Raw genomic sequence first — 13,488 nt, forward strand, 5'->3', positions numbered from 1 at the left:
TCTACATCCTGATATTCTCTGGCATTGTTTTGCTGAAGTCTTGTCTATGGCCAGCTCCAGCTTACAGAGGCCTTGCACTATATCAAATAGATGGGTGAAGCAGAAAAAAATCTACCAGCAATTCTAACAGATACAACAGATAGCACTGTGACCCAGCAGTGTTTGTTCTCTCAGGAAGTCTACTATACTATCCAAGTAGGCATGGTTTTTAACCTAGAAATATCTTCCCTTCAAATATAGCACAACTTATAATATTCTAAACAATGCATTTTTTCTTCTTTAAGAAGAAGATCAAATTTGTGTCAGCTAACTAAAGACTTGTACAAGCTAACAAAAAAAACTTCCTTCCAAAACTCTCAACTCAGAGCAGAACAGATATCAGTGCATTTTCAGGAAAAAAAAATTAAAAAGGAATTAATATGGAGAATTAATGAAGTTCAGTTCTATGTAATGAGAAGAGAGGAAGAACTGGATCAGAAATGATTTTCAATACTGAAAATAATGCTTCTAGAGTATAAAAAGAAAAGCTGCAATCTGGGATTGCAAGCCAAGCCTAAAGAGAGATACTAAGAGACAGTTAATAAAAATGAACAAAAATATATATTCTCATCCTACATCTGAGTACGTGAATCTAGTAAAAGAGAAGAGCTTTTTTAGGTATCTGGTAAATCCGAAGAACATGTTTTTGGAAAATCTCAAGAAATATCAAAGTAAAACTCAGATTTTGGAGTCCATTGATTTCAAGTGCCCATAGGAGTTCTCATAATACTGTGCATTACACACATTTCAAGCGATGGCTTTCACAGCATGCTTCAGAGCTCAGACATTCCAGAGAGGTATCCAAACAATGATGAACTGATAATTAGTGTGTAATGTATGCTGCACGCTGTTCAGTATCACATGAGAACCATACAAGTGAGGCAGACATAGAATCCAGAGCTCCAGCACATTTATCCACTGTAAGCACAAAAACCTCCTCCTTCTTCCTCTAATTCCTTTTATAGCATGCTCCTTCTAGTCTTAAAGCATGCTCTTTCTGTTCTGCAAAATGGTTACAGATTTGGGAACAGAGATCCTGTATTAAAAATTGAAGTGCTTTTACTGTTCAGAAGCACAGCAACAATGAATGTTAAGACAGAAGTCCACCGGAACAGACAGCATGCTACCATTCATTAATAATCGTAGGTTCATACACAGACATAAAACTATATTTAAGCCAACAGATAAAAAAGCACCAATTGCTTCTCTGCTTGCTCCATGGCTTGACTGCTCCAGTAATCTTTCTCCAAAACAAGGCCTACAAGCAGCCCTAGGAATCACTGCACGCAGAGGATTGCTTTCAAAATTCTATAGACACCATAAAGACTGGACATATACAAAACTGGCAATATACAAAACTTCAAAACTATCTAGACTTCACTATGCCAAAATCCTGCTCTAGTCTTTGTGCTATATACTTCCAATCCAAAAATATATACCAAGTAATAACTATATATTAAGAGTCATAGACTTGGCAAATGCTATGAAATCCAGATACACTCAGTCTGATTTAGAGAGAACTAGACTTAAGCGTGGAGTGAACATGAAAAGAATCTTAAAGGTGGAAGAAGAGGCCGTTCCCCTGTGCTTAAGATGAGCCAGCAGAGAAGAAGACCAGCCTGGCTGAAGAGGAAGCATTTGCTGAGATTCCAGGAGGAAAAGACAGTTCACCGCCTTTGAAAGAAGGGTCAGGCAACTCAAGAAGAGTATAAGGATGTTGCTAGGATATGCAGATAGAAAATCAGAAAGGTAAACGACAGTTTGAACTTAATCTGGCCACCATTGTTAAAGATAGTAAAAAATGTTATTACAAACCTATTAACAGCAAAAGGAGAATCTCCTGCCTTTACTGGACAAGGCAGAAAATATAATCACTGAGGACAAGGAAAAGGCTAAGGTTCTTAACACCTTCTTTTCTTCTGTCTTTAATAGTCAGATCAGTTATCCTCAGGGTACTCAGCCCCCTCAGCTGGAAGACAGGGATAGGGAGCAGAATAAAAGAAGGAACTACAGGCCTGTCAACCTGACCTCATTATTGGGGAAAGTTATGGAGAAGATCACCTTGACTCTTGATCACAAAGCACGTGTGGGACAACCAGCTGATCAGGCCTAGCCTATATGGGATCATGAAAGGCAGGTCCTGCTTGAGCAACATCATCTCTTTCTAAGACCAGGTGAATTGCTTCATGGATGAGGGAAAAGCTGTGGGTATAGTTTGCCTAAACTTTAGTAAAGCCTTTGATTCTGTCTCCACAGCATTCTCCTGGAGAAGCTGGCAGCCAAGGGCTCAGATAGGTGTACTCTTTGCTGAATAAAAAGCTGGTTAGATGGCTGGGCCCAGAGACTGATGGTGAATGGAGTTAAAATCCAGTTGGTGACTGGTAATTGGCAGTGTTCCTCAGGGACTAGTATTCAGGCTGGCCATGTTTAATATCTTTACTGATTATCTGGACAAGGGGATTGAGTGCATCTCATCTGTAAACTTGCAGATGACATTGAGCTGGGAGGAAGAGTTGATGTGTCTAAGATTAGAAAGGCCCTATAGAGGGATCTGGTTAGTTTGGATCAGTGGGCCAAAGCCAACTGTATGAGCTTTAACAAGACCAAGTGCCAGGTCATACACTTCAATCACAACAACACCATGCATTGCTACAGTCTTGGGGCAGAATGGCTGGAAAGCTGCGTGGAGAAAAAGGATCTGGGGGTTTTTGTTGGCAGCTGGCTGAACATAAGCCAGCAGTGTGTCCAGATGGCCAAGAAGACCAATGGCATCCTGGCTTGCATCAGAAATAGTGTAGTTAGCAGGACTAGCAAGGTGATTGTCCCTCTGTACTCAGCTCTGGTGAGACCACACTTTGAGTATTGTGTTCATTTTTGGGCCCCACTCTATAAGAAAGACATTAAGGCCCTGGCACACGCACAAAGAAGGGCAGTGAAGCTGGTGAAGAATCTGGAACACACAACAAGAGATAACAGCCTTAACTTGCGCCAGGGGAGGTTCAGGTTGGATATTACACAGAAAGAATGGTGAGACATTGGACAGGCTGTGCAAGGAGGTGACTGAGTCACTGTCCTTGGAGGCTTTCAAGGAAAGGATAGATGGGGCACTAAGGGACATGGTGGTTTAGTGGTATGTTGGTGATGGGTTGATGGTTGGACTAGATGATCTTTGTGGTCTTTTCCAACCATAATGATTCAGTGATTATATGAGCTAGTCTGAGACACAGCCTAAAGATCAGAAAATGGTCCCCGCTCAGCCGCTCCCTGTTTCATAGAATAGCCACAGAAAACAATTTAAGATTTCAGTGTCATCCTTAATTTTGTCATTTCCTGTCTTCTAAATACTTGCAAATTTGATATTCTCTTAAAATAGCTTTTTCTTGTAACATACACCTAGAAAAAAGACAAAACATTAGAATACATACATGTTCTGAGATGGATGGAATTTAAATTAATTCTTATCAAGAATTCAGATTCTTGACATCACAGTGTATCTGGCTCTACTTCATCACAAGTTTTCCTGGCTCAAGATGAAATATGGTATGATCAAACCTTTAACACCTATGCACTACAATTCAGACACAGCACCTGTACAGGCAGGGGCAGAAAAATGTTGATGCCTTTAACCTAAATTCACAGTCTGTCCCATAGTCACTATATAATTTTCTTTATTAAATAAAAACTGATTCCCATACTAGTATTCCTCACACATATGCACTGTCATTCTTTTTTCTTTTAGAAGTACATCCTTCAACTGTTAACTATTTTGTTATCCTTTCATGTCAAGAAATCTTCTGAAGACAGAATTCAAGTAAACTGCAGTAACGGACTTCATAATGAATCTTACTGAAATAAATAAAGCCATTCTGTGATTTCATTTGTAAGATTTCCCGCATTTCATATTTATACTAGTCAACTTTTCCAGTTCTGCTGTTACTACAAACTTTTATCCCCTTTTCTTTTTTCCCTACTTATCTCCTTTTTAAAATTTTGTCTCCTTTTGGCACACTGCAGAAGGTGTTTCATAAACTGAGAGAAATAGAAGATACTCATATGAAGAAAGCAGATCCAGGTTTTCAGCAAGAATTACAGCTACAGTGAAATATAGATTTCTCTAGTAGAGATTTCAGTGAAAGCAAGTGATCACAGTATATTCTCATACTAAGTAGAATGAAGGGGAGAATGAAAGGAGCCTGGTTTAGACACCATAAGCTACTGAAGAACACCTTTCAAAAAAAAGTTTCAAATGATTAATAAATGCATTTAGTTATCAGAGATTCACATACATTTCATACATAATGATAAAGATAAAAACATAACTAATTATGTTAAACTAGTTTTCTCTAAACAACTGCTTACTCCTTCCAAGCCAATTATTTTCTCCATTGTACACTTTCAAATCTCTGAAATCGCTATGACCTGCATGACAGAAGATCCACAGATAAAATGTTGTCTCTGTCTAAATCAATGGAGTTTTCCAGTGACTTCAAATGGCTCATTAACACATTATAAAAATGGGATTTGGTGGTACCTGTAAGGTTCTGATATTTGGAAATGCACTTCTCCACCACACCTCTCCCTTCAACCACTCTAAAACGTTCTTTTTCTGACTAGACTCATCAATGTTAAAATACTAGTTAAAACAGCAGTCTGTCATCCATTTGACTATGACAATCCTACAAATGAACAACAAAATATTGGAGAAATTTAGCAACTTCCTGTACTTCATTTCAAGACTTTCTGTTTAGTTGCACAGAATAGAATTTCTACTACCCCTTCTGTCTTACCTATGCTATTCAAACCACTGTATTTAAACTGCAAGCAGTCAGTAACAGTCACAGCAGGAACCACCAGAAAGATGTGTCACGGTTTTTCTAAACATTAATATCTCCAGTACCCAGAAAGAAAATAAAAGGACAAACATTTGCTCCAAAGGATCTTTAAAAAACACAACTATTTCCTAATCTTGCTATGGTCAGTGCACAGTGCAGTAGAAAACTGAAATTCTGAGGTCAATTTAATGTTCTCTCCTACGTCTTCTGAAATGGACATATGTTGGCGATGATGTATTCAGTCTCCAGAGAGAAGAAAGATACTGTTCACACAGCACTTCTACTCACCAGTCCATGCAGCAATGGTGTTGGCTTTGAAGAAAGCCAACTGTTCTGCTCTCCCAGCCAGAGGTAAAGAATTGCATTGGTGGCCACTAGAGGGAGGATTAGGAATATAGTAAATTGTGGGCAAAAGGCACCCATGATGAATCACATGGGACAACCTACAAATCCCCCACTGCTGCCAAAAGGCAACAATTCAGATAGTGCTATGGGCTGGGAAGTATAATCCAGTTCTTGTAATCTCCTACAGAGAAGTTGCCAGTATGTGTCCTAAACTTTAGTGGCTGGAGGATGAGAGAGCTGACTAGGTTGCTTTATTTGCCTTCTGTTTTTAATCTCCTTACTAAAAACTTCTGATATCCTTTACCAAGGAAGCTCCTGTGAAAAGCAAACATCCCAGCTTCAAGAGAATCTCAGAAGAACCATCAACAGAGACACACTGTGCCAACACATACTGCATTTAATAAAAAACATCTGAACATGTTAAATGTATTTGAAAACAACAGAATTCGATGAGATAAATGTTCGTTCTCTAAAATAAGCTTTGAGTTATATCTGAAAGAAACATTTTCAATTAGTTACCTACTTAATTATGTAAGAAAGTATATCTAGCAATTCAGTTTACCCTGTAGCTTGGCTGCCTGATGTCTTACCTCCAGCACATGTGGCAGAACATTCTGACCAAGGCAGATGATTCCACGCAAAGCCAACTTCATTGTCTCCACTGCCAGTGCGAGAGATGGGAACATTGAATTTATACCTTATACCCAAATTTTGTTCCTGTAGCAGAATCTGAAGTTGAAAACAACTGGTTATACCATTAAAACAGGCAAGCAGAGGGTAAGTACAGTGACATTAACCTAGGTACATAGTATGTCTTTTGAAAGGGAAAAAAGCAATAAGGGAAGCCACAGTACTTCTTTAAGGTATTTCCAAAAGAATCTGAACTAAATTATTAAACATATACAAAAGGTATTATTGTATAAGCTGAGCTATATCTTCTTTTCCCTTTGACATCATAACTTCCTAACTTTTCAGTTCTTTATTTTTTGACATAATAACTCTAAGCCAGTCTTCATAAATTAATCTCTTCATGGAAATGAATTTCATAGCTGAATCATTACTTGAAGTAACAGTTATCTACATCACTATGCAAATATGCAGCAATTATCACTGAAATCAAGCAACTAGTTATTAATCTGGCCCTGCCCTTGCTTATATTTCTAGTGATCTATAACAGTAAAAATAGTAACAATAATAGACTGTTGCTGAGGTTACTGTTTTCACTGAATATATTAGTAAACACTGGTGGTTCCTTCGAAGGAATATCAATACTATCAATACAGTCCTATCACTGTGGGTGATATAGATGGCAGTGTAATAATCATCAAGAGCTTTTGTCTACCCTGACTGCTGATTGTACTGCATTTACTACTTCCCACCTGACATATGCTAGCCTTTGATTATCTTTTTTTTTTTTTCTAATAACATTTTCAGAGCAACATATGTCAAAGCAACACATTTTAATACAGGTCGAATTACTCAGACCACACTTAAAACCACTGACAACTACAGACCTGTCAGGAAAGAAAAATGCTACTGTATACATATTTACACGTCAAACAATTCCATCTATCAGAAATACACAGAAATGCAATATATATCCAGTTTACAATTTCTTCTGTCACTATTCAGAAGAACATTTAACATAGATAGGGCATTTTCTGTGACATTTCCCAGAGCTCTTATAACTTTATCACTTTTTCATCATAGTATCCGCATATCAGTTTTGAAAGGTAAGGAAACTTAATTAAAATACAAACGCAACATCCCAGCATGGTCTGGGACCTACTTTGATTTCACTCATGGTCTTATCTTTGCTCATAACATAAAATCATATTTCAAATTGCAGATATATATTAAATATAACTTTACCATGACTATGAGATTTTCCGAAGTAGGGCCTAGTGCTTCCAGAGATTCTGGTTCATCTGTCGGCCTCTTGTAATGAAAAGCTGTTCCAGCAACATCAAACTTTCTTGGCCAGTCAATAGTCCAGGCACCATTAATATAGTAGTCGTCCTCTTCAGATTTTAGAGCTTAAAAAAAAATACAAGCCACCTAAAAATTGGAAGCAGCATTTACAATGGAGAAGCCACTGCAAATTAAACTACTAAACTAGTAGAAGTAGGTGAGTTTCAGCTCTGTATCACTGTTTTTTCAACATAAACCTTTTTCTCTAGCCCTAATCAAAATAACCCTCATGCAACTTGACAAGACTCTCTACCATAATCTCCACTGTGCAGGTAAACTTTGCAGATACTATATAGAACAAAACAGAATGCCTCATGATGTTCTACATAAGTGCAAGGTGTTGCAGTTGGATTGCAGCAATCCCAGATATGTGTACAGACTGGGAGAAGAACTCATTCGGAGCAGCCCTGTTGGGAAGGACTTGGGGGTTCTGGTAGATGAAAAGCTGGACTGAGCCAGCAGTGTGCAGTTGTAGCCTAGAAGGCCAACTGCATCTTGGGCTGCATAAAAAGAGGGGTAGCCAGCAGGGCAAGGAAGGGGATTGTCCCCCTCTCTTTACTCTCATGAGGCCCCATCTGGAGTACAGTGTCTAGACCAGGGACCCCAGCAAAAACAGACCAATCTAATCTTTTGATTAAGATTTTGTATGTTGGAACATGAGACTGGTATCTCATATAACATCCTGAGAAGAAAAAAAAGAAGGAAGATTGAATTATGTTACCGATCAGATCTTACTTTGGTGCCTTTGCACAATTTTTGTTTCCTTCTTAGAGCATAAATCCAAGGCATTTCTACTACAAAATTAAATATTAGTTATTTCACAAGCAAAGATATTTTATTACTATTGATTCACCACCTTAAACCATAAAAATACTGTAGACAACAAATTTCTTAATTAGCTGCTGAAGTAGGCTGTACAAGCAGATACAACTCAAGGACTTAGTATTTGATATTTTACCAGTAATATGAGATTAATTTTCTAAATATGAAAAAGACTTTACATCTTAAGGCAAATCTTTTGTTAATTAGATACTGACTGCTTCACTTGAAGCAGTAATGAAGGCTATGGAGTTATTCATCATTTATATTTACTTTAAATATAACAGTATTTGAGGCAAAACAATGGGTGGAAATACACAATCAAGCAGTAGTACTGTTTTTTGTGACAAAACACATATTAACTTTACTATACAGGATTTTACAAACTCATGTCACAGTCATAAGAAGACAACATATGATCAAGTTTTGCCACCCACTAGATCAGGTTGTCCAAGGCCCCAGCCAGCCTGGCCTTGGACGCCTCCAGGGATGGGGCATTCACAGCTTCTGTTGGCAATCTGTTCCAGTGCCTCACCACCCCCACACTGGAGAATTTATTGCTAATATCTTATCTAAATCTACCCTATTTTAGTTTAGAACTATTACCTCTTGTCCTATCATACTATATAACTATGTTGAAGCTGAACATAAGTATTTAATTAGTGGTCAGACTTCCCTACAGTCAAAATTCCTAACCATTTTGCTTTCACAAAATCTAGACTGATTAAAAAGGGTAATGGGTCTCCCAGAGTCACCATGACATTGAAGTCTGTCTTACTCTGTCATTCAATACCAAACCTTTTCTTGTCAGTATATCTAGTATCTACTAACAGCAAATACTGAGGTAAGTTCTTTACTTCTATTAGTTCAGGCACATGAATGAGTGAGATATATAAATAAGCAAAGGGGAAAAAGTGTTTTCATACACAATCTCTCCAAAATTCTATTCTATCAATTATATGTGTGTTATACACTCTTAACTTTTTTACCTGCCTGTCTGCCAAGGAAAAATGTATCTGCATTCTGTGAGCAGATTTGCTTAATGTCAGTTGTTATGCATAGGTAGAGGCCACGTAGCTGTGAATAGCATTCCAATAATATAACTACATTACAATGATGAAGCAGTGACATAATTATTAGCATATGAGAAAGAAGGAATGAGTTAATATCAAGAAATTTGTGAGAACGTGAGAACGCAGGAAACCCACAGGAAATCAGAACACAACACTTGCAAAGGGGAATGTAAGTGAAGATGTCAACTCAAATCAATCAAATTAAGAGAAGACAGCAGCATTCCTAAACATATATTTTTTTCAGCAGAACTGAAAAAAAAGGCAATTTTGTTGCTGTTTATGGATGGATCGGTTTAAAAAAAAAAAACAGATTACTTATACAGCCACAGGAACATGTGCTTTTACCGTCACAGCACTAGGAGTGTTACTGGTGCAGAAATAATTAGCCAAAGGTGGGGAGCATGGAGAACAGAGGTACTGAGGTTCTCAGATATCTAACTGCTGCCTCAACTTAACGTCAGGGCTTGCAAAAGAACTGGGTCACAGTTAGTCTGAGACCTACTAACTGAAAGGAATAGAAAAGCACTGAAGCTAGTATCAGAGCTACAGGGGAGGGGTTTTTTCATTATTTTTTTTATTTCCAAATTGAGAAATTGATTTCTTTGACTGTGGTCACATATTTGGCAGCTCTGCACATAAAACAAAACATAATAATATGTGCAAATGGTTATTTTCAGCTGAATGAGTTCTCTAATCTGGTTCATGGTGTGACCACAAAACAGCTGTTCTGAAACAAGAGGGGACTCCATAAAGATTAGGAAGGAGTTGTAAAGTTGACATTGTTACTAAAGAAGCACCTATAAAACAATACCTTGAAGTATGTATTTTAACACGATAAAGTCCTTTTTAACTGCCATCATGTTTCTGTAGTTCTCTTTAGGGAACAGACAAATTACAAGCATTCCTTTCCCCAGAAATTGGTGATTCTAAAATAGTACTCTTGTTCACGTTCACAGTACAAAACACTCATACAAAATTGAAACAGTCCTTGTGACCTAGTATTATCTTACATTAGCATATAATGGCTCCCTTGAAAGTTATAAACACAGCAAACTAGTGAAGTAGATGAACGCCCCTGGAATCAGCCAGGGCATCTGAGACATGAAGCAAGGTAGTGAGGAGAGGGCCTGAAACTTGGGAACACCCTTGAAATTGTGAGAAGCACACTGGAAATGTATTTTATCTTTTTAGACCTGTGGCCAGATTAAAAACCACAAATGTTGTCTGTCTTGTCCATGTGAGCTAAAACATTGACATTTTTCATTAATTTTGGTGCTGAGGTTACTGACTTAAGCGCAATTCCAGATCATAGTTCTCTGTTAATAAATTAGAGGAGCAACAAACTTAACTGTAGTAACTAGAAGTATTTTCTTTATTCTCCTTTATCACCTCTATTTTCAGTTTTCCATGGAATCAGAAACCCAAGTATCTTAATGTGATCTGTATATTAAATAGGACACTAATATTGGTGTAAATGTCAATATTACAAAACATTCTTTTTTGAAAGCAACTGTGACAGGATGCACTGTATGCCTCTCTCCCATCAGCTCTGTGTGAAATGTCAATATAGAATACACAAGCAATCTTACCGACATATTTTGACATGGGAGAGTGGGATGCTGAAAGAATGGTAAGTGCTCTTTATTCCTGGAGTAGTGAATGTTACTATTTCCACAGAATGGAAGGAGACTGAAAATCTGAATTACATGACTGTGGGACCAAGCCGACCAAGAATTTCAAAAAAAGCAACCAACAGTAAAAGGTACTACTATTATCAATACAATAAATTTAGGAACTAATGCACCTTGAAGAGTAATTACTTTTCAAACTCACACTTATATGCATTTATGCATTATGGTCCTTTCCAACACACCAGTATCATACACATAAACTGACATTAGTACAGACTGACAAAGTAGCACAGACAGTTGCCATTAGGCCTATAAAGGTAACAGGTTCTGGTTGTGTTAATCCATTTTCCTGTACAACTGATCAGCTCTCTACATTATTTTTGCCTAAGAAATGCGTGTTCCTGCACTACTATGAACTGAATGCTATGCAAATCAGTGTGTATGAACTCTGAGAAATGCATGTTCTTTTGAGTTTGAGGAAGCTGGATTAGTACATTAATTAATACATTAATTAATTAATACAAATTAATATTTTAAAAATGGAAATGAAATTTAACACAAACTTAAAGAAAATGAAGGATAATCTGGATTAATTTAATTTGAATTTAATTCTGTGCTTTGTCACAGATCCTGAGTGATCTTAACAAAGCACAAATGTTTTCCTGCATGTAATTTTCCTATCCATAGAACAGGCATAGCAATAAGTCCCTACAACACAGAAATATAGAAACACTGTAGAATTAATATATTACATTGCCTTAAGATAAGGGGGCAGTATCATATCATCGGCTTTGGCTGAAAAGATCATATTGTTCCAACCTCCTGCTGTGGGCTGCCCAGGGCCCCAACCAACCTGGCCTTTAACATGTGCAGGGATGGGGCATCCACACCTTCTCTAGGCAACCTGTTTCCAGTATCTAATTCATAACTATGTAAGTAACTTTTGCTGTTGTTGAATAAACAGTCCAAGAATAAGATTATGTTTTAAAACAGTACAATCCCCTAAGATCAGAAACTTCCTCAGGAGGAAGACACTACCTCAGAGTGGGGCAGTAGATCACTTGAGCTCTAGGTCTGACCCTGTAACTGGCCTGATTTTGCACTTTAGTCCATTAGCACCACTTGGGAGAATGCATCCTAAACAACTGTTGCAACTATCTGCCACAGCCTAAAAACTGTAATTCCCTCTCCTCCTTCTACTATGTGCATGGCTCGGTCAAACCAGAAAACCATACCTTCAAGTCACATCAAAACTAACTTATTTCCAGTCTGCTATTTAAAGCATGCTCTTACCAATATAGTTCTTGGACACTGCCACTTCTCTTATTTCAATGTGCACTGAACCTCTTGGTATTTGAATCACTTCCATGTAGCCTATGAGAAAATTGTATATTTTTTTCTCGTTATATTAGTCATGAAATTAACCATTAATAAATTATTTACAACTAAAAACTACTAGGAGGAACAGGATTCAAACATACTTGGTACCAAGGAAAACTCTTTTAATTTCAGACAGATTTTAAAGTGGTAGCAGAAATGTAATACAAATTTACAAATTCATTTTTTTAAAATGCTAACTTAGTACTTTCAACAGTGTATCACAAGTAACTAATGTATAAAATGATCACAGGATCATAGGACAATTCAGGTTGGAAAGGACCTCAGTCATTTGCTTCAACTTCTTTCTACAAGTACAATTAGCCAGAAGATAAGACAAGATTAGTCAGTGCCCGTACATGTACGGGGTCAAGAAAAACACCAAAGATGGAAATTGTGCAACTCTTTTGGGCGAGTGAGCCACTGCTGGACTATTCACATGGGGAAAATGTTTTTCCTTCAGTTCAAGTAATGTCTTTTTTTTTTTTTTTTTACAACCATTGTCTCTGCTCCTTTCATCATGTCGTCTACTACTATGAAGAGCCTGGTTCTGTCCCCTCACTAACCTCCTCATAGGTTTTGGAAGGCTGATACCAGGTCCCTATGAGCTATCACTTCTCCAAGCTAAATAAGCTCAATTCCTTCAACCTCTTCTCAAAGAGTGGTTGTTTCAGCATACAGTTATCTTAGTGGCCCCTCACTAAACTGAACTCATGTCAGTGCATCAATCCTTTCCCTACATTTGAGAATCCAAAACTGACTCCAGATGTAGCCTTAATAAAACTGACACTGCCAACAGCAGTATTGTTTTTTAAGCTACATCTTCAGCTAACTGTCAATACACATTCCCTAAGTTCTTAATAACATTAACTTAAGCAACTCTTTTGAATCCTTTCCATTCTAAAATTTCAAGTATAGTCATATACATGATCATAAATATCACATTCCATTGTGCGCATTACAATCATTCACATAATTTCATTTACGAAAGCACTATAACAAAAAAAACACATTCATTTTGTATGAAGTGCATTTAAGATCATAAAAATTAAATATTCAGTAATGAAGGATATTGTAGAATTTGACATAAATCCAAACTAATACATTAAAATGAAACAATTAGGCAAAAGGAGTCAAAATGAGTGACTGGCAGCAACATCACGATGGAAATCAGTGAAGTACTGTTTTTCATTTAACAGCTATCTAAATGCAACAACAGAATAGACGTAAATATGCATACCTCCTCTGGGCAATGAATCATTGAAGAAACCTTCAATAGCTTCACATGTACTTCCATCTCCTCCACAAACACGACATCTATCTTCCTTAGCATCAGACCCCAAAATATTATCACAACCTACATGCTAAGAAAAAATATTTTAACAAGTTGATGTTTTTTTG

The 13,488-nt window shown here is 37.3% G+C and overlaps 1 protein-coding gene across 8 annotated transcripts in view; it reads right to left on the reverse strand.

Annotated features, from left to right (window-relative positions):
• The window catches only part of ADAMTS6 (ADAM metallopeptidase with thrombospondin type 1 motif 6), a 175,254-nt gene that overhangs the window by 26,156 nt on the left and 135,610 nt on the right, over window positions 1–13,488 (reverse strand). For 7 of the 8 annotated variants that reach the window (XM_021380767.1, XM_021380766.1, XM_021380771.1 and 4 more), the window contains 4 exons: window positions 13,328–13,451; window positions 12,004–12,084; window positions 7,089–7,252; window positions 5,807–5,945 (listed from right to left, as the gene is read on the reverse strand). In XM_021380767.1, the coding sequence (XP_021236442.1) occupies window positions 5,807–5,945; window positions 7,089–7,252; window positions 12,004–12,084; window positions 13,328–13,451 (508 nt within the window). Of the gene's footprint in view, window positions 1–5,159; window positions 5,246–5,806; window positions 5,946–7,088; window positions 7,253–12,003; window positions 12,085–13,327; window positions 13,452–13,488 lie in introns of all 8 variants that reach the window. The other variant, XM_021380772.1, reaches the window with a different exon arrangement.

The sequence above is a fragment of the Numida meleagris genome, chromosome Z (assembly GCF_002078875.1).
Source record: "Numida meleagris isolate 19003 breed g44 Domestic line chromosome Z, NumMel1.0, whole genome shotgun sequence".
NCBI lineage: Eukaryota > Metazoa > Chordata > Aves > Galliformes > Numididae > Numida > Numida meleagris.